The 20,657-nt window shown below is 52.3% G+C and overlaps 6 protein-coding genes across 6 annotated transcripts; 4 read left to right on the top strand and 2 right to left on the bottom strand.

Moving 5' to 3' along the window:
- Positions 1–40: 40 nt before the first annotated feature.
- BDZ99DRAFT_503439 (uncharacterized protein) lies at positions 41–7,263 on the top strand (the record flags this gene model as incomplete). Its single annotated transcript, XM_033723966.1, has 4 exons — positions 41–202; positions 258–5,762; positions 5,813–6,754; positions 6,807–7,263. 4 exons carry the CDS (start codon positions 41–43, stop codon positions 6,825–6,827), a joined length of 6,630 nt encoding a protein of 2,209 aa, XP_033570009.1. The 3' UTR covers positions 6,828–7,263.
- Positions 7,264–9,209: 1,946 nt separating this feature from the next.
- Positions 9,210–11,352, bottom strand: BDZ99DRAFT_427487 (MFS general substrate transporter). The gene is made up of 3 exons (XM_033717161.1): positions 10,648–11,352; positions 10,536–10,597; positions 9,210–10,477 (listed from the first exon to the last, which is right to left on the bottom strand). The coding sequence occupies exons 1-3, from the start codon at positions 11,126–11,128 to the stop codon at positions 9,431–9,433; spliced, it is 1,590 nt and encodes a 529-aa protein (XP_033570008.1). The 5' UTR covers positions 11,129–11,352; the 3' UTR covers positions 9,210–9,430.
- A 559-nt stretch (positions 11,353–11,911) lies between these two features.
- On the top strand, positions 11,912–12,818 carry BDZ99DRAFT_526790 (small nuclear ribonucleoprotein U1a; the record flags this gene model as incomplete). The annotated part of the gene is made up of 4 exons (XM_033726175.1): positions 11,912–11,955; positions 12,022–12,028; positions 12,080–12,386; positions 12,457–12,818. The coding sequence occupies 4 exons, from the start codon at positions 11,912–11,914 to the stop codon at positions 12,816–12,818; spliced, it is 720 nt and encodes a 239-aa protein (XP_033570007.1).
- Positions 12,819–12,885: 67 nt separating this feature from the next.
- On the bottom strand, positions 12,886–14,349 carry BDZ99DRAFT_576311 (uncharacterized protein). The gene is made up of 5 exons (XM_033728570.1): positions 14,012–14,349; positions 13,844–13,956; positions 13,783–13,793; positions 13,345–13,729; positions 12,886–13,287 (listed from the first exon to the last, which is right to left on the bottom strand). The coding sequence occupies exons 1-5, from the start codon at positions 14,024–14,026 to the stop codon at positions 13,020–13,022; spliced, it is 792 nt and encodes a 263-aa protein (XP_033570006.1). The 5' UTR covers positions 14,027–14,349; the 3' UTR covers positions 12,886–13,019.
- A 220-nt stretch (positions 14,350–14,569) lies between these two features.
- On the top strand, positions 14,570–17,168 carry BDZ99DRAFT_400128 (uncharacterized protein; the record flags this gene model as incomplete). The annotated part of the gene is made up of 2 exons (XM_033716165.1): positions 14,570–16,866; positions 16,922–17,168. 2 exons carry the CDS (start codon positions 14,570–14,572, stop codon positions 17,166–17,168), a joined length of 2,544 nt encoding a protein of 847 aa, XP_033570005.1.
- A 1,666-nt stretch (positions 17,169–18,834) lies between these two features.
- Positions 18,835–20,405, top strand: BDZ99DRAFT_468385 (uncharacterized protein). The gene is made up of 3 exons (XM_033721230.1): positions 18,835–19,332; positions 19,512–19,828; positions 19,907–20,405. The coding sequence occupies exons 1-3, from the start codon at positions 19,308–19,310 to the stop codon at positions 19,940–19,942; spliced, it is 378 nt and encodes a 125-aa protein (XP_033570004.1). The 5' UTR covers positions 18,835–19,307; the 3' UTR covers positions 19,943–20,405.
- Positions 20,406–20,657: the final 252 nt, after the last annotated feature.

Raw genomic sequence — 20,657 nt, 5'->3', positions numbered from 1 at the left:
AGTCCAAAGCTCGGCCGGTACTCCTACGTTCGCCTCAGCCATGGCTTTCTTTACCACCATATCTTCGTCCATAGGGAAGAGGATACTCCTCTACGCGCTCCGCCATGCAGATATACTCGACAAGGACCCCTCGGACTTCGTCGACGTCGCTGTGGGCAAGCGGACAACTCTGGAGGTTCGCGATGTGGGATTGCGTGTCAAGGTCGGTATCCGTCCGTATCCACTTTCACTATCCCCCTACTGACTTGGGTCTACAGAAACTGATAACACTTCTCAACCTGAACCTCCCCCAAGAATTACATCTCTCGAAAGCCCGCGTATCCCACCTTCGAGTTACACTGGCCTGGGAAGCTGGTAGTCCTCGCATACTTATTGAGATTGAAGGAGTCCAAGTACAGGCTAGATTGGCTCCAGATGTACCGGAACCATCTGGGAAATCCAAGGCTGGAGCAAAACCGGGACCAAGATCAGCCCCCAATACTAGCGCTCAAGCGCCGCCACAGGACGGGCCCCGCCAACGTAAGGCGTTGGCCGATTCCACAAGCACCTTTTCGTCCGACGATGAGGACGAGTACATACCCACTGCGGAAGAGTTGGCAAAATCTTTTCTAAGAGAGGAACCTGCCGAGGAGATCAAAGAGCTCGAGGAAGCGCTGAACACCCAGTCCGAATACCTACAAGAGTCTGTGATGTCTAGCGAAGATGGAGATGATGAAAGCGAGGTTGGAATGGGCACGGGAATAGGTTTACCAGTCATGCTCAAGAACTACATCGTTGGAGCTTTGGATAGACTGGAGATTACCGCGAAGGACATCGATATCCAAATTGATGGAGACTTGCCACCGGAATCAGCCAGCGAGTCGAACGATGACGAACTATCCTCTGTTGCGATCAACCTTCACGTCGAACAAGTCTCTATTGACGGAGTGGCGTCCGGCGATCCAGAAGTAAAGGCGACTCCGGTACAATCTTCATCTCAACCACCTCCGGTTCTGGATACACGAGACGGAAAACGACGAATGCGAGTAGAGAACATTTGTGCCCGCCTCATATCAGACCCGGAAAGCTTCGCGTCTCTATCTAAAGTGTCGAGGTCCTCCTCGCCGGTAGACACCCGTTCCGATATCTCCATAGGTCAAAAGAGCAACAGCTCGTCCTCTGTCAGTGGTCATTCCTCAGGAATTGCAGAAGATGATCAGCTTCCTAGCGCCAGTGGTAGCCAGTGCCTGGCACAATCTAACCACTCCACACATTCTCGCCGAGAGGAACGACCTTTAGAAGCTTCGATATTGTCAACCGACGAGGACAGATTTGCGGATGCGGCTATTGATGACGACTATGAAGGAAGACGAAGTTACATTGCTGGACTAGAGCAATCGGAAACCCTCGGGCAATCTCGCCAATCTGTTCAAAACTCGCGTTATGACTTTGGGGGCGAAAGTAGCCTGTTCAACGATGATGGTATTATAGACTATGTCGCTAACAACGGTTTTCTGAACTCTCAATATGAGGGGGCTGACGATGGTCCGCCTCCATCGCCGCAGCAACGGCTTTCCTGGGCTCTCGATGGAAATGCTTCCAGCCATGAAATAGAGGCCTCCATTCATGAAAAAGAGGCGCCACAGCGCCTTTCGGCAACGGCCCCTGCTCCTCAAGCACTCTCCTCTAAAGATTCTTACTCAAAACTTCGACCGGTCTCCAGCTCCGAGCCGAATCCTGCCTCGAAAATATTCCCTTCTACCGACAATTTGGACACTGCGAAACACCATGCTCTCGATGCACCTCCGGAAGCACCGCGGCGAGACTCTAGCAGCAGCTCTGGGTCTTCGGTTTCTAGGGAAGACTTGGCACAATCCAAAATGTTTACCCACGAGGAAGCCGAAAGTATGTACCTGAGTGCGATGAGCGCTGCGCCCACCCAAGCAAGCCGGCATTTGAATGTTCCCGGGGGATGGGATTCCTCTTCGACATCAAGTGAGGGCACTGCTCCAGAAGAGCTAAGTTCAGTTCCTCCGGTAATGAGTGCATCGACTATTTTCCCCGTGACTACAGAAGGAGACGATGGATGTGAGACTCCACGCCCTGGAAGCAGAGCAAGTGTTATCGCGGCCGCTATCAGCCCGGCACCGAGAATGGGCACCACCGAAAGCACAGGAAACATATCTGGAACGCCTGCCACGGGCATCGCTAACTCCTCGTTCTCTGGAACCGTCAAAGTTGCTAAACCGTTCTTAAGTATTGACAAAGTCAATGTTTGGTTTCCTCTCGATCTATCCGGTGCCGAAAATTCTGGAATGGGCGAAAGCGCCATGATAGAAGATTCACTCGATCGAATGCAAGCAACAACTGAATTCGGCGATGAGTCTATTTTCCGCGACATGCCAGGATCCTTCTCGTTTTATGCAGAGTCAACCGCTTCAAGGCGTCGAAAGAGCGCTTCGGAAACCACAGAAGCTCGTCGCCCTCCTATGCCTTTAAGACCTTCGAAAACCGATAGGACTCCTCCTACACCCATGCCTGTGCCTCGACGAAGGCGCCACACTGGAGTAGAGGTCGAGGTTGGAACGATCTGTGCACAAGTGGATATTTCCGCGGGTCGTATGATGTTCCAACTTGCTCAGCGCGTCCTAGCCATTCTGGGGCCTCAGAATGTAGAAAGCAACCCGAAACAGAGCCTTCAAGATCAGCCACGATCAAGTTCAGAAAGCTTGATCAAAGTATCCATTGAGCAAGTATCGTTTGCTTGGTTAGAGCGCTTAATTGCTGAGTCGGTCACTGCGGCTAGCCACAGCCAACCCGCTTTCAAGCTTGACAGCAACACAAATGAGGCAATTCTATGGCTCAACTTGAAAGCGTTGCAGATCACTGGTCGAAGTAAGGGCAAGGAGTCTGTCATGAAGCTCAATATTGGAAAGTTCCTGCTGGGATCTCTAAATCAACAAATTATAAGTTTCGATGCCGGGGCAAGGTCGAGGCGATCCGCTCATGCCGGGGATCGTCTGGAACACGATATACAAGTCGAGCTGCGCGAGTCCTCAGATCGCCGACTCCATATGGCAACACGGCCCATAAAAGTTCTTTTCGACCTTCAAAAGCTGGATGACGCCCTGGGTTCGTTTGGAGGCTTCAGTGGTGTCCTTGAACTTGGCAACTCTATTACCTCGAACCAAACAGCGCCACGATCACCATCCCCGCCTCCAACTCAACGGCCTCGCGGTGTTCATTTTGGAGATGCGCCACCACCCGCAGTTATCCCAGACTCTACTTCAGCTCTGAAAGTCAGTATCAAACTTGGTGATGTGTTTTTCCAGCTCAAGGGAAAGACATGTGCTGTTCATATGCAGACAAGTTCCGTCAAAATGGTTGTAAGAGGAAGCAATGTGAGGATCGTGATCTCCGACATCCAGCTCACCGGTCCTTTTCTGGAATTCACCCGAGATGAGCCTCCGTTCATCACCGAGATCAAGGATCTAAACATCACATTTCTGTTCTCTCCAGAGGAAGTGGATTTGACCCGACTGCTTTCAATCATCACGCCATCCAAAGACAAGTATGAGAATGACAGCGATATCCTAATCGATACACTACTTCGACAACGTCGGAAAGGATCTGTCATTCGGGTTAACATCGCAGGCTTAGGCGTCCGCATGTCTGATTTGGGATGTCTTGAAATCTTCCAGGATCTTAGCATTGAACTAGCCCGGCTTTCCACGGTCACGAAGTACCTCCCTGAGGATGATCGACCTGGTATTCTGACCCTGGGCGCAATCAAGCAATTAGAAGGAAGTGTTATGGTCAATGAAAAGATTGGATTTGTCGACCTGAAATGTTACTCGACTCAGTTTGCACACGTGGGGCTTCCTCCGCTATTTGCTGTCGAAATCGGAAAGATCGCACTCAACCACGGGAAAGAAATCTTGATTGACGAGGTTGCTCCGCTCAGGCCACTCGACGAGCTACCTATGATAATGGCACGGATCATTGGAGACGAGATGGAACCTACACTCCGAGTCAAAATGTTCAACTTATGCCTCGAGTATCGGGTTTCGACCATCATGGCTGCTCTTGGTCTGTCTGAGGACGGTACGATCGAGGAAGTGGTAGCGGGAATTGCCTCGTCTGTAGCAACTATCACAGGGAACGCCTCACCGAAGGCTCTAAGCCGGCAGTCTTCTGAATCGACAGAATCCTCCCGCTCCGCAAAGCTGCTACATATCGAGGTTCTGGTTCGGGATTGTGCTCTTGGGCTAAACCCTCGCAAAGTCCCCTCCAAAGGGCTCTTTGTTCTGACTGATACACGTCTTAGTGGACAGTTGCCGAAGAACGAAAAATTGTCTGCTAGTCTTGAGCTCAGGAAAGCATCGATCCTTATTATCGATGATATCGATCGCATCGAGGACACGGCTGATTCTCCTCAATCGACCCCTCACAGTCACCTTCGAAATCAACAGATTACCGATTTAGAACGGAGTGGGTTTGTCTTACTCAGTACCATATCCGCGGCAAAGGCAATGGTGAACATATCTGGCATTGGAGAAGACCAGCAATTGATTGACGTGGAGTTCAAGAATGATCTAGTTGTCTTAGAGACTTGCGCAGATTCTACCCAAACCCTTATCGGAATTCTGAACGGACTAAGCCCCCCAATGCCGCCTAGTACCGCCCAGCGGTACCGGACGGTAGTGCCCTTCCAAACTATGATGGATTCGTTCACGGGAGACGCCTTTGCTACTATTTCTGCCGAAGATGCTGGAGAAGGCTTCTCGATGGATGATGCCGATCACGTCGACGACGAGGTACCAACCAATCTGGAGTACGTCGGGAGCTTCTATAACCCTGACTCTATTCCATCTGGGGAAGATATTGGAGACAGTATGCTTGAAGCCGACGATCTTCACTCTTTAGCAACACCGCCGCCTGTTCGGCAGCGTGGAGCTGGCGTTCTCCTGGAGAGCTTCCAGGAACAATACGAAGTCGCGCAAGGGGAGCAAGATTTCGACTTTGACGACAACTACTTTGGCTCAAATTCCGAGTACCAAGGTACCGCACGCAAATGGGACTCTACCAAGAACCAGTACAAACTGTCGAATGAGTTCAAGGCGTCCAATAGCCCTCTCAAGGTGCGGATACGAGATATGCAGGTCATCTGGAATCTTTTCGATGGCTATGACTGGCCGAAGACGAGAGACACTGTTACAAATGCCGTTGAGAACATCGAGCAGAGAGCTGAAGAACGACGGCAACGACGAGCGGCACGCTTAGAAGAAGACACTCCGAATGTTATGGTTGAAGAAGACTACCTCTTTAACTCGGTTTGGATCAGTATCCCAGTGAACGAGGAAAAGGGAGCCTTGTACAAGAAAATCAATCATGACGTTGACGACCTAGTCAGCGAAACCGGGAGCTATGCTACGACAACGACAGCTTCCCAAGCTACAGCCCGGCAGCGGACAGGGCCTAGGACTAAACGACGGAAACTCAAGCTCGAACGCAGTAAGCACAAGAAGATCACGTTTGAATTACGAGGGATCGACGCCGACCTCGTGATTTATCCTCCTGGTTCAGATGAAACGCAGAGTTCAGTGAACGTTCGCGTTCGGGACTTCGAGATCTTTGACCACGTCCCTAGCTCTACGTGGAGAAAATTTGCGACCTGTTTAATTGAACCTAGCAAACGTGAAATGGACAGACCGATGATCAACCTGGAACTTCTCACTGTAAAGCCTATTCAGGATCTTGCGGCTTCAGAGATTGTCCTAAGAGTGAGCTCATGCTCCCAAATCAATAAACTACTCTGACTAACGCTGCCTAGGTCACTGTCTTACCTCTGCGTCTACACGTTGATCAAGACGCTCTTGACTTCATCACGAGGTTCTTCGAGTTTAAAGACGAAACTGCTACGCCAAGCGGTGCTAAACCCGATATTGCATTCTTACAGCGAGTTGAAGTCGACACCGTGCAGATAAAGCTAGACTATAAGCCGAAGAAAGTCAACTACGCTGGACTTCGCTCTGGACACACAACAGAGTTCATGAACTTCGTCATCCTAGATGAGGCGAACATTGTTCTTCGGCATGCTATTCTTTACGGTATTCCTGGTTTCGATAAGCTGCACGACAGTCTCTCGGCAATATGGACCCCGGATGTCATCAAGAACCAGATCCCCAACATCATCGCTGGTTTGTCAGGCGTGCGGTCACTAGTCAATGTCGGCAGCGGAGTCAAGGATCTCTTTGTTATCCCCGTCCAGGAATACAAGAAGGATGGGCGTATCGTTCGAAGTCTTCAAAAGGGCGCGTTTGCTTTCGGAAAGAACACGACCATCGGAATGGCACGCTTGGGGGCTAAGCTTGCCGTTGGCGCCCAGACAGCACTCGAAGGCATCGAAGGCTTGGTCTCGCCACAAGATGCTGATGCTAGTTCCTCCACTGATAATGGATGGGAGGACCTAGATCCAGACGAAGAGCGAAGGGCGATTTCGCATTATGCGAACCAACCTCTCGGTGTTATGGCTGGGTTCCGAGGCGCGGCACGACATTTCGAACGCGATCTACTGACGGCTCGCGACGCTATCATTGCTATTCCTACAGAAGTCATGGAGAGCGGAAGTGCGAGTGGTGCCGCTAAGGCTGTGTGGAGGCGTGCGCCGACGGTAATCATTCGGCCGGCGCTTGGGACGACCAAGGCAGTCGGTAACGCGCTCTTCGGGCTCAGCAATGCTGCCGATCCTGATAGCAGGCGCAAGCTCGAGGATGTAAGTGTCCGCTTCATAGACTACCTCCTACCGTTACTAACGCATATTCCAGAAATACAAGAGCAGCTATTGAGCCTGCTTCGCCTAGTGCCGGCGATGTACATATCGCGATTATGGCTTGCGGAGGATGGACTCCCCTTGACATCATCTCTATCCTAGTTTTCTCTTTTGCTATTGCTATTACTTCTCTTCGTTTTTCTCCATGCATAGTCGTTACATCCCTCATCAGGGCACCCTGTTCTTTTCTTTTCTTTCATTTTTTCAGTTGCATAGCGATGGTGCCAGGCGTCTCTCTTTTGTGGGGCAGCACACCATATTTTCATAGTAAGACATGCATGGACCACGCCGGCGTTTGGTTACTTAGGGAAGCATTCGGAGTCGTAGCATCGCGGCCGGCGAAGAATATCGAAATGAAAATACCCCTGCTGATTGGTCGGTTTAGGGGGCTAGGCTGGTGTTTCTAGATTGCATAGTGAGAATGGTACGGGAGATGTTGAAGCATCTGTGGCGACGTTTGATATTGTTGGAGGGAGCATATAGCTTGGGTAGATGTTCAATACTAAGACTATGTATACGTACCTTTCCCATAAAGTCAAAAATATTTGCAATCTTACACCTTTAGCTCTTCGATCTATAACAGATGCTGATGGGTAGCAAACAAACGAGCAAAAGGAAAGGCTAGGATAGCAGACGGGGCAATCGCACCATCTAGCCATGCCTTTCCGTATATGGACATGTTTGATAACGCAACTTTCCTAGAGAATGGGTGTGAATTTGTTGGTCTATAACCTTTGGAGTTGAGGCTTAGGACAAACCGATGTCGTCGTGCTGCATTCATGACAAGTAGCACGAGTCGAAATCCGAGATTAGCACACTCGAAATAGCATATCAACATACAAGTCTATGTTCTTTCACCATCCTTTGCGCTGTGGCAGTGTTATACATGAGATACTCACGTGATGAGATATTCTCTAAAAAGGTATGGCGGTATCCGCTATCCTTTCGTCCTCTCTCCCAACCCCCCAAAACATAAAAAAAAATCAACGAAAGTCAGGGCAAGCAGCCACATCGGTATTCGAACTACTGCCCCTCTCCCATGAGCCAGGACAGGCGGTGTCTCTGATGCGGAAGTGGCTCTCGGGTGGTTGTCTGAAGCCGGCGCAAAAGAAACCGACCGAATCTACCACTGCCAAAAGGAAAGAGTTCCGAAGAACAGCATAGTATGTTTGCTAACTAGCAAGCAAGTTTTCATTGGCCACTTTCCTGAGAGTTGCGATAATTTAGTTAGTATATGTATGCTGAGGCCGAGAGATGATCCTTTGCGCACTCCAGCAGCTTTCTTTCAACATTCTTAAGACTTATACAGCACCAAGCCATAAGTTTGGGCATTCCTTGCAACTGCCTGGGGTACCTCGATAGGCTGTCGAAATAATTACCATGTGTAGGCACACTCAGTGGGGATTAGACTATCTTTTGACGAAGCTGTGACTTGCTATCTGGGGTCCTCCTCAAAGTGGTAAGGAGTGAGCAAAAGTGGAGCCGTGTGCCTAAACTTATGACTTAGTCCTGTAGCAATAATACCTACCATTTTCCACGTGTAAAAATACTTTTTTACCATACTCCAGTATCGAACCTCCCTTTCCCTAGCAATGACCACGCAGCAAAAGGAAAGCGTCCACCCGCTAGCGTAGGCAGACGACGGCGAGCTAAGCTGGCCTGAGATGTGCTGCTTGTTTTGTTGCTGCAATAGGTTGGTCGAATGGAGTAGCGGCTTTCTCGAGAGCTGTGTGCGAACTGTTTAGTAGATAGCGTTAGGAAAAAAAAAAATCATTGCATGAATATATTTCTTTCTTTTTGGCATTCTCTCCTTGTTAATGCGTGCTAGAGATTCATGGCGTCTTCTCGCATGCAGCGGTGATATGTCTCAACTTTACACAAATGACGGGAATGTGTACAACCTTCCTGACGCTGCCCCCTTTAGAAAACGAGCAAAAAGACACTGCGCCGCCAAGCAGGCTCCCATCTCGAACCACCATTCCCAACAGCCCAGCCTCCTAGAATCCCAAAACACAAACCAGGGAGCAAAAGGAAAGGATCCCAGAGGGACGGTCTTAATCCAGTCAGAATCTGATTGAGTATTTCGCAACTTTCCTGCCACAGCTTAGAATATTAGTGTTTATATAGTGGTACCTGAGATTAGAAATGGGGGTGGGCTTTGGGATCGCCGCCAGGCAGACGTTGTTGGCGAGGAAGAACAGGGTCATGGCGAAAAGTGGCGCGAGTCCGAAATCGGTCGTCGTTCAAGTGGAATTATTTGAACATGTAGGCTTCAAGCATTGATCGTCTAGAGTCAAGTTTGACGTGTTGGGTGGAAGTCGTGAACGAATGGAGGTATCGTTCTCGTGGTTCATTAGGGTAGAGCCTGGAAGGGGAACATCACAGCTAAGCTTAGAGAAGTGATTCATTATCACCCATGCTTCATTTCTATGAGTAGCGAGCGCTATATATCCCTACAGTCATGGAGCGGGGATTCTGCTTCAATGTCTATGAGTACCGAATGCCCATCTAGCCCTACAGTCAATGAGTTGGGATTTTTCCGTCCCCTTAATAATGCAGCACCAAAGCTACAAGGGGTATGCCCGTCGCAAGCTCGATAGTGCCCTGCTCATAATCGCTTTACGCCTCTCCATGTCCATTGGCCGACTCCTTCCTCTTTTTGAACACGTCCTTCAAACTCCCTCCAATATACACCAGAGATAGTCCTGCCGCCACTGCGCAAATCGCAGCCAGCACAGCACACATATCGCCATAGCCCACCCTCTCTCTCAGGGCACCTGCCAAGAGCGGCCCTAAGGTCAGTCCGCCGCTCCATACCATACTGTTCATCCCATAAAGCTGCGCATACGGCCCACTCTCTCCGAACGCACGGGGGTTCGCTTTCCAATACTTCTCGATGATCGCACCAGCCTCTACGATAGACGGGCTGTTGATGACCGCTAATCCGCAGCCGTTGAGCGCAAGAATAGAGGCGTAGAGCGCAATCTGTCCATTCTTTCCGATCCCGGTCTGACCATCGAGGTCGTTTGGCAGTCGTAGGAGGGTTAGTAAGGGGACCAGATATCCAAATCCGAGAACAGAGATCGGCTTCGTGCCGTAGTGATCTACGGCCCACCCGAAGATAGGGCCGAGGACGAGCTCTGGGGCGGCAAGAGCGAAGAACAGTAGCCCAGCTTTCAGTGAGTCGAAGTCGTAGCGGGTGGAGGCGACGAGCGGGACGGTGGCGTCGAAGGCGCCGAGGAGAATGGCTTGGACGAGGCCGATGAAGAATGCGGTTAGGAGCGCTGGGGAGCGGAGACACATGAGGATGGGGAGCGTGCGGGTGAGGGGGTTGGCTGGAGTGGGGAGAATGTAGGCTGGGTCTAACTCTTCCTCTTCCTCTTCCTCTTCTTCTTCTTCTTCTTCCGCCGGGGATTCAAGGAGCGGTGAGGTCTCAGTTGGTGAAGAGTCGTCGTCTTCGTAATCTTCTGGGATTGTGGAAGGTGATGATGGCGAGGAGTAGTATTTCTCCGCGGTTCTCTTTTCGATTATAAGTAGTCTCATTACGAAATCGATGATGAGAAAGGCGACGCCAACACCGAACACGCCGGCATATCCGGTTTTGGCGTATAGAATCCCTCCTAAGACAGGTGCAAGAAGAGTCGCAACAGATACAGCACTGAAGATCTATGTTTTGGTAGGACGGTAAGTTAGTGTTTCTTCACGATTGTGGAGTCAGACATACGGTTCCAATGCTCTTGCCTAGGTTCTCTGGTCCAACAGTCTCCACCAGGAGAGCCAACCCAACTGTAAAAGATTAGTTTTCATTACAAGAACAAATTGGCGCGAGCACTCACCGGTCCATACGATACCACTACTAGCTCCTTGAAGACATCGAGCAATGACGAGCACCGCGACGGACTGGCCAAAAGCGAGGAGGACAGTAGCGAGAGCGAGAGCAGCTAATCCGCACAGGAAGGGTAACTGCCGAGATGAAGACATTTTGTCCGCGAGCACGCCAGCAATCGGAGACGCTATCATAGAGGCCGCGGCGTATGCTGCGAGCATAGCTGATACTACACTTTGGATTTGGGCGGGCGGTGTGTGTACACGCTCTTCCAGCATGAATGGCAGCACCGGCACAATCAGGCCGTAAAGGAACATGTCTGTAAACATGCCCACACCGACCGTCGTGATGATGAAGGCGGTATTGGACCGCCATTTGAGCCCAATTGGAGGCTTATTGGGCTCATGGCCGAGAGGGAAATGTAGCTGCTTGAGCTTTCTCCATGACGATGCCGACAAAGAGCTGACAGATGGATTTGGTGAAAGGGACATGACGAGGCCTGTGGTGTTGATCGTGATAGTAATGCTCCCCAGCTCTTTCCAACACAATATAACTCTCAACACTGAAGTCAGTTTGTGATGCCCATAACAAAGCCCTTCAGACTATCATTTCTATGACGACGACGCTTCGGTCGTTAATGCGGTCACTCGAGGATGCTTAAAATGACACGAGAACAAAGATGACAAGAGCGACAGAGAGTGAAGTTGAAAGACGCAGATATGAGATGTGTGGGCGGCGTCTTTGAAGGGTGCAGTTCGTGGGGTGGTGGGGAAACCCTTGGGCCAACAGCCGACGCGTGGGCGTTTTCTTTATCACGTCGTTGGTGACTCTTCCTGCCCGAGATCGGCTGCAGTGACCTCCTTCAGACTTACTGACATATCCGAAGGCTTCACCTGCAGTTCGTCTGCAGAGAGAGTCGCCATTGGGTGCCGAAGTATTGCTTTTGGAATGAGGCTTGTACCCTCACCGAGTTTTGGTCGCTCTGTTGATGCTTGCTTGATAATGTATGAGGTGCTCGAACGAGATTACCAGTCGGCCAATTGAATCAGTCTCCAGCTCATCTAGATTTTCGAGAACTGGTCAAACAATCTACAGCAATTGTGCCTTAGTGTAGCAATATAACATTGATAGAAAACATGCCAGAAGAATGTGAAACATTCACCCACGATGCCCAATATGGTCTAGCGTAAAGCACATACCATTACTTCCTAGCGCCAAGTCCTCGACATCAATTCGGAGCCTCACCTCGAAGCTGCCCTCAGAGCTATACAACCATGGCCGCCGTACAGCAACCAGGCGGTGATCCGCCCATATCTACGTTCGTAACCCCTCTGAAGCTACAGAACCTCCATATTTCATTGCAACGCTGCTAACTAGGCTACAGAGTCTACGTACGTTCACCATCCCACACCCCACCAAACCCCCTCTGACCATACTCCCAGGTCCGAAACCTTGAAGAGCGCATAAAGATTGAGCCGCTTAAAGAAGCGCTCCATGAGATTTTCAGCGATTTCGGCACGATCATCGAGATTGTTGCAAAGACGAGCTTGAAGCGCAAAGGACAGGCATTCATCGTGTTCGAGGACCCAGAAGCAGCGGCGGAGGCGATAAATGCTGTGCAGGGCTTTGATCTGTTCGACAAGCCAATGCAACTGGAGCTGGCGAGGACGAGAAGCGATGCTACGGTCAAGAGGATAGGGACAGAGGAGGACTTCGAGGCCCACAAACGTAGGAGGCTCGCTGAGAAAGGTACGTTCGCAGATCTACACGATCGATTGTTACAGACGTGCTAGGATATTGCTAACTTATGACTGTCCAGATCTCAAACAAGCCCAAGAAGCCACAGAGGCACAAAAGACACGTCCAGCTGGCGGCGCAGAGCCAGGCCAGAAGCCAGCTCGTGGTCCCGCGAAGCCGGCCGGCGGTATTCCAGACGAGTACCTACCTCCGAACAAAGATCTCCTTGTCCGGAATCTGCCAGACGAGTTCGACGGCGAGGCGTTCAATGGCATTTTCGAGAATTTCGATGGATTCAAGTCTGCAACTTACGTGGCTGGAAGGAACCTGGGTTTCGTCTATTTCGAGAGCGAGGCGCATGCAATCACGGCGAAGGAGAGGACAGCCAACCTGCCGGTGGGAGAGGAGGGCAAGCCGATCATGGTCACGTATGCAAAGGTGTAGACGGTATGGTGTCATCCTGGGCGTTATGGCTTACGAAAATGGGACGGCATTATCCTCAAAGTAGCTTGAGATATCCTGCCTTGCAGAGGCACATGGCGGCATTTCAGACGTCGAATTGAGACATGATACATTTTGGTATTCTGGTGATTACAAGGCCCAAGGAACGCCTACCAATATTCCACGGAGAGCTAGGAGAGAACACTAAAAGATTACATCCTCGTTGTCCTTGTCCCCTAGGAGGTCTTCCGAATCGGCAGTATCCTTTGCAGCCCGTGTCGGCAGATCTACATTCTCTTTGCCCTCGGCTGCGGCCAGGGCAACCTCCCTCTCCTTCTCTCCCGCTGCTTGATCTCGCTGCTTCTTGCCCGAGACCTTCTTCAGCCTGTAAAACTCCTCTCTGTCCAGCTCGTCAAGCTCTGAGTTGATGTACTTGATGGTGTTTTCTGTCCGCGGAATGATAACGTGCTCGCTGGAAAAAGCAAAATCAGCTCCATTCTCAATTGGCAAAAGAATGAATGATACTGACATGGCGTTCACTCTCCGGTTCACCACCTTGATGACTTCGTCTAAGATGACGAATGCGGTCTGCAGACTGGCCAGCTCCACCAGCGTTTCCACTGCTCGTGCATATGTCTCCCTACACCTCTGGACTTGCTGGCCGCCTTTGCCCAAACCCGTCAAGCCAAAATCATTACTACCTTCGACTGTGAAGCTCTCAAACTGGGGCAGAAATACACCCGAGACGTTCTCCTGCTTCGTCCGTACGCGGAACTTGGCCGACTTTGCGGATTCCTGTATCTGGTATCCAATGTCTCCACCGACGGCGTAGGTCACTTCGGCCAGCGAGAAGGCGGCAATGGACATGACCCGGCCCATCTTGCGCTTCGCCTCGTCGATGCGGCGCGTGATTTCTGCAGACTTGTTTCAGCATGCGGCGTCAGTAGTTGGAGGAATGTCGGCCGACCTCGAAAGCGCCTACGCAGGAGTTAGCTAGCTTCGAAACGTCTGAGATACAAGAGGCGTACTTTGTCAATGCCTCGCTCTTCCGCTTCAGCAGGTCGTGCCCCGTCTGCGCGCCCTTCAGCTTGCTCTTCATCAGCCCCAGCGATTGCCGCGTGGGGAAGACAGCTTCGCGCGCCTGCACCCCTCTATCAGCTCTTGCGTGCAGCTCGCGCAGTTTCCGGGCTACATACCCCGCTGCCCGACATCTTTGAACAGGCGCTCGGAAGCACTCAACAGGCCAGGCGCTGGCTAGAGGAGGACACGGGCGAAGGAGGCTGGGTGGCCGAGGGAGGGACTGCTATTGATGTGTAGCTAGCCCTGGGTGACGGTGTTGGATTGTGGATAGTCGGCCCATGCTCCACTGCGCAAGTCGAACGGCGCAACGCCGCCGTCTCACCAATCAACATAAAGTGGCAGTCTATCTGCACTCCGTGCGAGGTGGCCCAGAGAGCGGCCAGGCTTGTCCAAAAACTGTGTCCTCCAGGTTCGCAGTACGTATCAAAGGGCCTCAATCGGTGCTAGGACGTCCACACAACCCAGGTTGAGCGTGTAATCAATGTGTAGCAGATTCGTGACTGCCACTTGTTGCTCAAGGGCGCCTGCCAATCAGCGCCCGCGCGGCTCTCCGACACCTCAGAAAACGCAGCGCCCGCTCGATTACACCTCACCGCCGGCTGCATCCCTCTCTCCACCACCAACGCCCTCGCTGGCCTCCCCCCAGTGCAGGCCCTTCACCATTCTCTCGGACGATGCCCGGGGAGCTTCTGCGCACCGTGGTGACCGCCGTGACCGCCAGCCCCCCGCGCTCCAACAAACGCAAGACGGCCGCGACAATGGCCGCCAAACCCGACCTGTACCTCGTCTCGGACACCGATCAGATCTACGAGCAAGACATCGTCCGCAGTCCGGGCAGCATCAAGCCATGGCTCGCCTACGTCGCCTACAAACGCCAGCACACCAGCCTGCTTGAGACGGCCTTCGTTCTCGAGCGCGCTTGCACGACTCTGCCGCGATCCTACAAGCTGTGGAAGATGTATCTCGAGCTCCGGACCAAACACCTCGAGCGCAAGAACCCCGCCAAGTTTGCGCCGCACTATGTCAAGGTCAACGCCCTGTTTGAGCGCGCATTGGTGCTCTTGAACAAGATGCCCAAGATCTGGGAGATGTATCTGTCCTTCCTCATGCAACAGCCACTCGTTACCACCACCCGGAGAACCTTCGACCGCGCCCTCCGCGCGCTTCCACTCACTCAGCACAACCGGATATGGGCCTTGTACCGGCCGTTCGCGAACTCTGCCTCCGGAGAGACAGCCGTGCGGATCTGGCGGCGCTACATGCAGATACACCCGGAGCACGTGGAAGAATTCATCGAGTTGCTGAAGGATATGCGGCAATATACCGAAGCCGTCAAGAAGTACATGGAGATTCTCAACAACCCGCGTTTCAAGAGCAAGGAAGCCAAGGGACCCTTCCAGTTCTGGACCGAGATGCTCGAACTTCTCATCGACCACGCGAAGGAGATCGAGACTGGCGACGATACTGGGATTGATGTGGAGAAGATTATCAGGAGTGGCATCGCGCGTTTCTCCGATCAACGAGGAATATTATGGGTTGGACTCGCGCGGTATTGGATCAACAAGGGCGAATATGAAAGAGCCAGGGACGTCTTCGAGGAGGGCGTCACCACCGTCATGACCGTGCGAGATTTCTCCATCGTATTTGACACATATGCCGAAGCCGAAGAGAGCCTTATCGGAATCAAAATGGAGGAAGCGGCCGCGCGTTCCGACAAGGGCAAAATTAACGAAGACGCAGACGACGATCTCGATATCCGGCTAATGAGGTTCGAGCAACTCATGGACCGTCGGCCATTCCTTGTCAACGATGTTCTTCTCCGTCAAAACCAGAGCAACGTCAACGAGTGGGAAAAGCGCGTGGCTCTTTGGGGCGACAACAAGAAAGAGGTGGTGCAAACGTATACCGACGCAATCGCCGCAATCAAGCCTAAGAAAGCCGTGGGCAAGTTCCACGAGCTATGGGCGAACTACGCCAAATTTTACGAGAATGGAGGCGATCTTAGGAACGCTCGTGTCATCATGGAGAAGGCCGTCAAAGTCCCATACAAGTCGGTCGCTGAACTTGCCGATATGTGGTGCGAGTGGGCGGAAATGGAACTCAGGAATGAGAACTTCGACCGCGCAGTTGAAATCATGGCCAAAGCGACCCAAGCCCCGAAGAGGTCAAACGTGGACTACTTTGACGAAGAGCTACTGCCGCAACAACGTGTTCACAAGAGCTGGAAGTTATGGAGTTTTTATGTTGATTTAGTGGAAAGTGTCAGTACGCTCGAAGAAACGAAAAAGGTCTATGAGCGTATCTTCGAACTACGCATCGCCACGCCGCAGACAGTTGTCAACTACGCCAATCTGCTCGAAGAGAACCAGTACTACGAGGACTCATTCAAGGTTTATGAACGCGGTCTGGACTTGTTCAGCTATCCTGTTGCGTTCGAGCTGTGGAATCTTTACCTCACAAAGGCGGTCGATCGGAAAATTGGTATCGAGCGTCTTCGTGATCTCTTCGAGCAAGCCGTGGAAGGGTGTCCGCCCAAGTTTGCGAAAGTGCTGTACCTAATGTACGGCGCGTTGGAAGAAGAGCGAGGATTGGCCAGGCACGCCATGCGGATCTACGAGCGGGCGACTCGTGCTGTCTCGGACGAAGACCGCATGGACATGTTCAACTTCTACATCACTAAGTCCGCTTCGAACTTTGGGTTGACCTCGACTCGACCTATCTACGAACGTGCCATCGCGGCGCTGCCAGACAACGAGGCGAAGGAAATGTGTCTCAAATTTGCTGAGATGGAGAGGAGGCTGGGCGAGATTGACCGTGCAAGAGCCATTTACGGCCACGCCAGCCAGTTCTGCGATCCGAGGACGAATCCAGTGTTCTGGCAGAAATGGGAGAGCTTCGAGGTGCAACACGGCAACGAAGACACGTTCAAGGAGATGCTGCGTGTCAAGAGAAGCGTGCAAGCGCAGTACAAGTACGCAGTCCCGTCTTACCATTCGATTTATGCTCATCATACTAACGTTCCACAGCACCGACGTCAACTTCATCGCTTCGCAAGCCCTCGCCCGGAGTCAGCTACCAGCCGACGCCGACACCAACGGCGACGAGGCAGACAAAATCGACGCCATGGCAGCGCTCGAACGACAAGCCCGCGCTCCACAGGGCTTTGTTGCCGCCAGCACAGGCCCCGAAGTCAGCAAAATCAACGGCGCACAGGCAGTGCAACCTGTCGTGGCCTCCAATCCCGACGCCATTGACGTTGATGATGACCTATAACGCCCTTTCCAACCATGGGCGTCCGAATACAGCAGATATTCTTGTGTGTGTGTGCTCCACTCGACTTCTCAAGCATTGCTATGGTGTTCTGGCGTGTCATATCTTGACTTGACTTCAGATTCTGGAGTTGTAAACGTACGTGCCTGAACGGCTCATTTCATTTCTCCTTTGTGTTTTGATTTTGATGCCCAGATTTGGTCCTTCCTTTCAAGTATGATGTCTCTTTACTCTCAAACTTTGGGTCCCCGGTGGCTCCTAACTGCATTTCCTGGGCGTTGGATGCATGGGCTCGGTTGAGCGATTTGCTGGCCGGATGGGATGATTGGGATCGATTGATGGGGCTGTGCCATTGAGTGGTATAGCGAGGTCTCCTTTGGAACTCCTTGGCCTGCGGCTTTTTCCTTGTGTTTGATAAATGGAGAAAATGTACAAGTGGATGATGTTTGGTGGTTGCTGCGGTAGGAGAAGGCTGATGGGGAGGAAAAAGAGGGATTGATTCTACACTACACTACACAACTTCACATATCTTCTTTGCGACGGATACCAAGATCTAAAATTCACAAAATAAGTTCAGTGGGTTTTCAACACGGCTGTGTATGGCGATTCTGTTGACGTCCTCGTGCTGCTATCAGGCCGCTTCAATGGCTTACCGGAGAGCTGGCACCGCAGCTGGGCATGCCTCTGCAGGCTGCAGCCAAGCTCGACCTCCGATGTCTTCGCTACTCTACGCGAAGGCTAAGGGCTTGACCCGCGTCAAACCGTGGTTCTGTATGCCTCTTGACGGCCTACTGCCAAGAGGCCATGGGAAAGAGCTACATGCTGCGCCTCCACAGGCAGAGCATATGGAGATGTAAGACACTGCTCAAATCACGAGTAGTGGCTTCACATGGCTTCGGGTACTAGTTTATCGCGCAGTGGATACCGCTCAGCATCTGTATATACTTTTACACCAAGGTGTAGACTACTCGAACCATACGTAAAGTAGTTACATCGCACCTTCACATGAATGTCACCCACCGTCTGTCTCACACCCAGCTCTATCGACAACACACGTACCTAGGGAGCTCGCCATCGCCAAGCCTGGTCTTGCTTCTTCGCTTACCTACCTTTCGCAGGCTCCAATTGGCACCGCATGCCCTACCTAGCAGGGCGTGTGTCTTATCGACGGCGTTGTCCGATGGACGCCCCTGGTTAATAAAATAACGAGTAATGATATGGCGATAGGCGGCATGGATAGCTGCACATCCATCTGCCGGCGCTGTGTGCACGCAGTTCTGACACCAACATGAGCTCAAACCCACCAATGCACGATGGTGTAGTCCTGATCGATGGTCATCCCGATCGTCTGTCAGTAGTGGTAGATTGAGCCCTGGTATGGGCTTGGTTGGATTTGGCTTTGCCTGGGATGGTGTGGTCGCGGTAGGGCCTCCACTTAACCATCACTCAAACCTTCTCAGCTGTTTCAGAGAGCATGTTTGATCGCGTAATGAAAAGAGGAGTTGCCGGGTCGACCAAATTTGACAGAGTGAATGCACGGCCCTCCTCATGGACTCTAGACCTAACCTAGAAACGTGCGTCGCGCCTAGACCTCCCCTCTGCAGCCCGCTTCCCCACACCCTGGCCCGGCCGATCAGCAACTCCATCGTCCCTCCATGGCTACCTTGAGACGCCATGCTCGCCGTCCCAGCAACTCCTCGCGAGGCAGTGCACCCCCTCGGCCAACCACGGCTGCTGTCACACCCCCTTCCGCGCGCCACTCTCCGAATCGCAGCACGAGAAACGCTGCGCTGACGTCGCGGTGCCAATTGGAACAGAGAGGTAAACCAAGAGCCGTTCCCAGAGATGGCTGCAGCGAGGGGTGACTAGTGAGAGGGGTGGGCGCGTCATGTGCGAGTATCTGAGGCGCCCCGGCGCTGGGCCTTGACGTCGTTGGCCGATGGGGAGCTGATGGCGAGGAGGGGCGTGGTAGGCTTTCTTTGTTATATTTGGGCCGTGGGCGTGCCTGGAGTGGTCTACCCCTCTTCTTTTCAATCAGCTTCAATCCTCAACGAACTCGCTCATCTACCAATCTATCTCCATAAGCATATACTTTATTTGATACCCGGCTACGGCAGTGCATTGAGCGAGATAGCTGTCATCATGGCTACGGAAACTGCTGCCTCTGGTATGTTGCCTCGAGCGCTCTTTCTATACTTTCATGATCTTTTGAGGACCACAATCCATCATGCACCTCTTCATCGTCACCTCGCGAAATCATCTACCCTACCTCCCTCCCCTCTTGCTCGATTTGTCGTACCTATAATTAGTCCTCTCATCTCCCACCCTCTAACATCCCCCCTCTAGGCATCGATGCCACACCCACCAACAACCCCTCCGTCGAGTCCAAAGACCCCTTCGCCTCCTCCCGCACCACCGACAACGACCCCTTCGCCGGCGACAAGCTCGGCGACCTCGCCGGCTCCGACGACATGGGCCTCTCCTCCTCCCCGCCCGCCGCGTCGCGAGACCGCCGCATGAGCAAGGAGTGGGACGCTAGCAAGGTGCCGCCGTCACGGTTCCAGAAGCGCGAGGGGAGCATCTACAGCACGCCGAATTCGCGGGACGCGCATGTCAAGGGGGCGTCGAGGGATCAGGCGTACCATGACAAGCTGAAGGAGAAGGTGAGCCATACCACTACCACCCCTCTTGTAACAAGCGAGGGGATCTTGAAAGGAGGAATTTGCTAACAGGTGATGTAGGGCTGGGCCCAGAAGATTACCGGGGGGGCGAAATAACCATACTTGAGCGATGGGATCAGTGGGCTGCGGGAGGGGGGTTTGTGTAAAGGTACTGGGTGGAAACTGTCATATCGGGATGAATCGGTCTTATGAGCGCGGGGATGGGGGAGTCTGGTTATTCCGTGTCTGCGATAGCCGGGATAAATTGAATGCGTTTTCTACTCTACTCCGCTTACTATAAGTCTGCGTCTTCTGCTTTTGAATCTGCCACACTAAGAATACCTAAGCGCTGTGTATCGGATACTCATACCAAGAGCATGACTAGTTTCGGGGGTCATATGCACGTTTCCTTCCCGTCATGCAAGTCCCCGTAGCCCCTTTCCACCGCTCCTGGGACGAGACTTGTTTGCTCCCCACCTCGAAGTCCCCCCTTGGGTTATCTACAGCACAATTTCCACCCAGTCTCCAGGAAAGCTTCTGCTGCAACCAACCAGCCTGTAGCGATGAAACAAGCAAGCAAACTCAGGCCAGCTTAGCTCAGTGGTGCCAAACCGCGAAGGGGCCAGGACAGCTCGCCGCCGTCTGCCTGCGTTAGCGGGTGGACTCTTTCCTTTTGCTGGTTTGGGGGGCGGGTGGCTGCGTAGAACTCACCGCTGGTTGCGGGCGGAGGAGGGAGGGGGGTTCGATCGTTAACGTGACTATGTATCTTTTTGGCATTGGGATCTGTTAGAATAGAGTACTGTAGAAAATGGAGGGCAAGGAACTGTGACTT

This window comes from Mytilinidion resinicola (assembly GCF_010093595.1).
Source record: "Mytilinidion resinicola strain CBS 304.34 unplaced genomic scaffold BDZ99scaffold_28, whole genome shotgun sequence".
Taxonomy (NCBI): Eukaryota; Fungi; Ascomycota; class Dothideomycetes; order Mytilinidiales; family Mytilinidiaceae; genus Mytilinidion; species Mytilinidion resinicola.
The sequence above is the reverse complement of the archived record's forward strand: the minus strand, read 5'-3'. Positions and strand labels throughout refer to the sequence as shown.

Bases quoted from the DNA above. Each gene is read 5' to 3' on its own strand.
- BDZ99DRAFT_427487 (XM_033717161.1), bottom strand. From the start codon at position 11,128: ATGTCCCTTTCACCAAATCCATCTGTCAGCTCTTTGTCGGCATCGTCA. The intron at 10,598-10,647 runs GTGAGTGCTCGC...AATCTTTTACAG, and splicing joins TAGTGGTATCGTATGGACCG to TTGGGTTGGCTCTCCTGGTG. The intron at 10,478-10,535 runs GTATGTCTGACT...ACCAAAACATAG, and splicing joins TAGGCAAGAGCATTGGAACC to ATCTTCAGTGCTGTATCTGT.
- BDZ99DRAFT_576311 (XM_033728570.1), bottom strand. The intron at 13,288-13,344 runs GTCAGTATCATT...TGCTTTTTCCAG, and splicing joins AACCGGAGAGTGAACGCCAT to CGAGCACGTTATCATTCCGC.
- BDZ99DRAFT_468385 (XM_033721230.1), top strand. From the start codon at position 19,308: ATGGCTACGGAAACTGCTGCCTCTG. The intron at 19,333-19,511 runs GTATGTTGCCTC...TCCCCCCTCTAG, and splicing joins TACGGAAACTGCTGCCTCTG to GCATCGATGCCACACCCACC. The intron at 19,829-19,906 runs GTGAGCCATACC...CAGGTGATGTAG, and splicing joins ATGACAAGCTGAAGGAGAAG to GGCTGGGCCCAGAAGATTAC.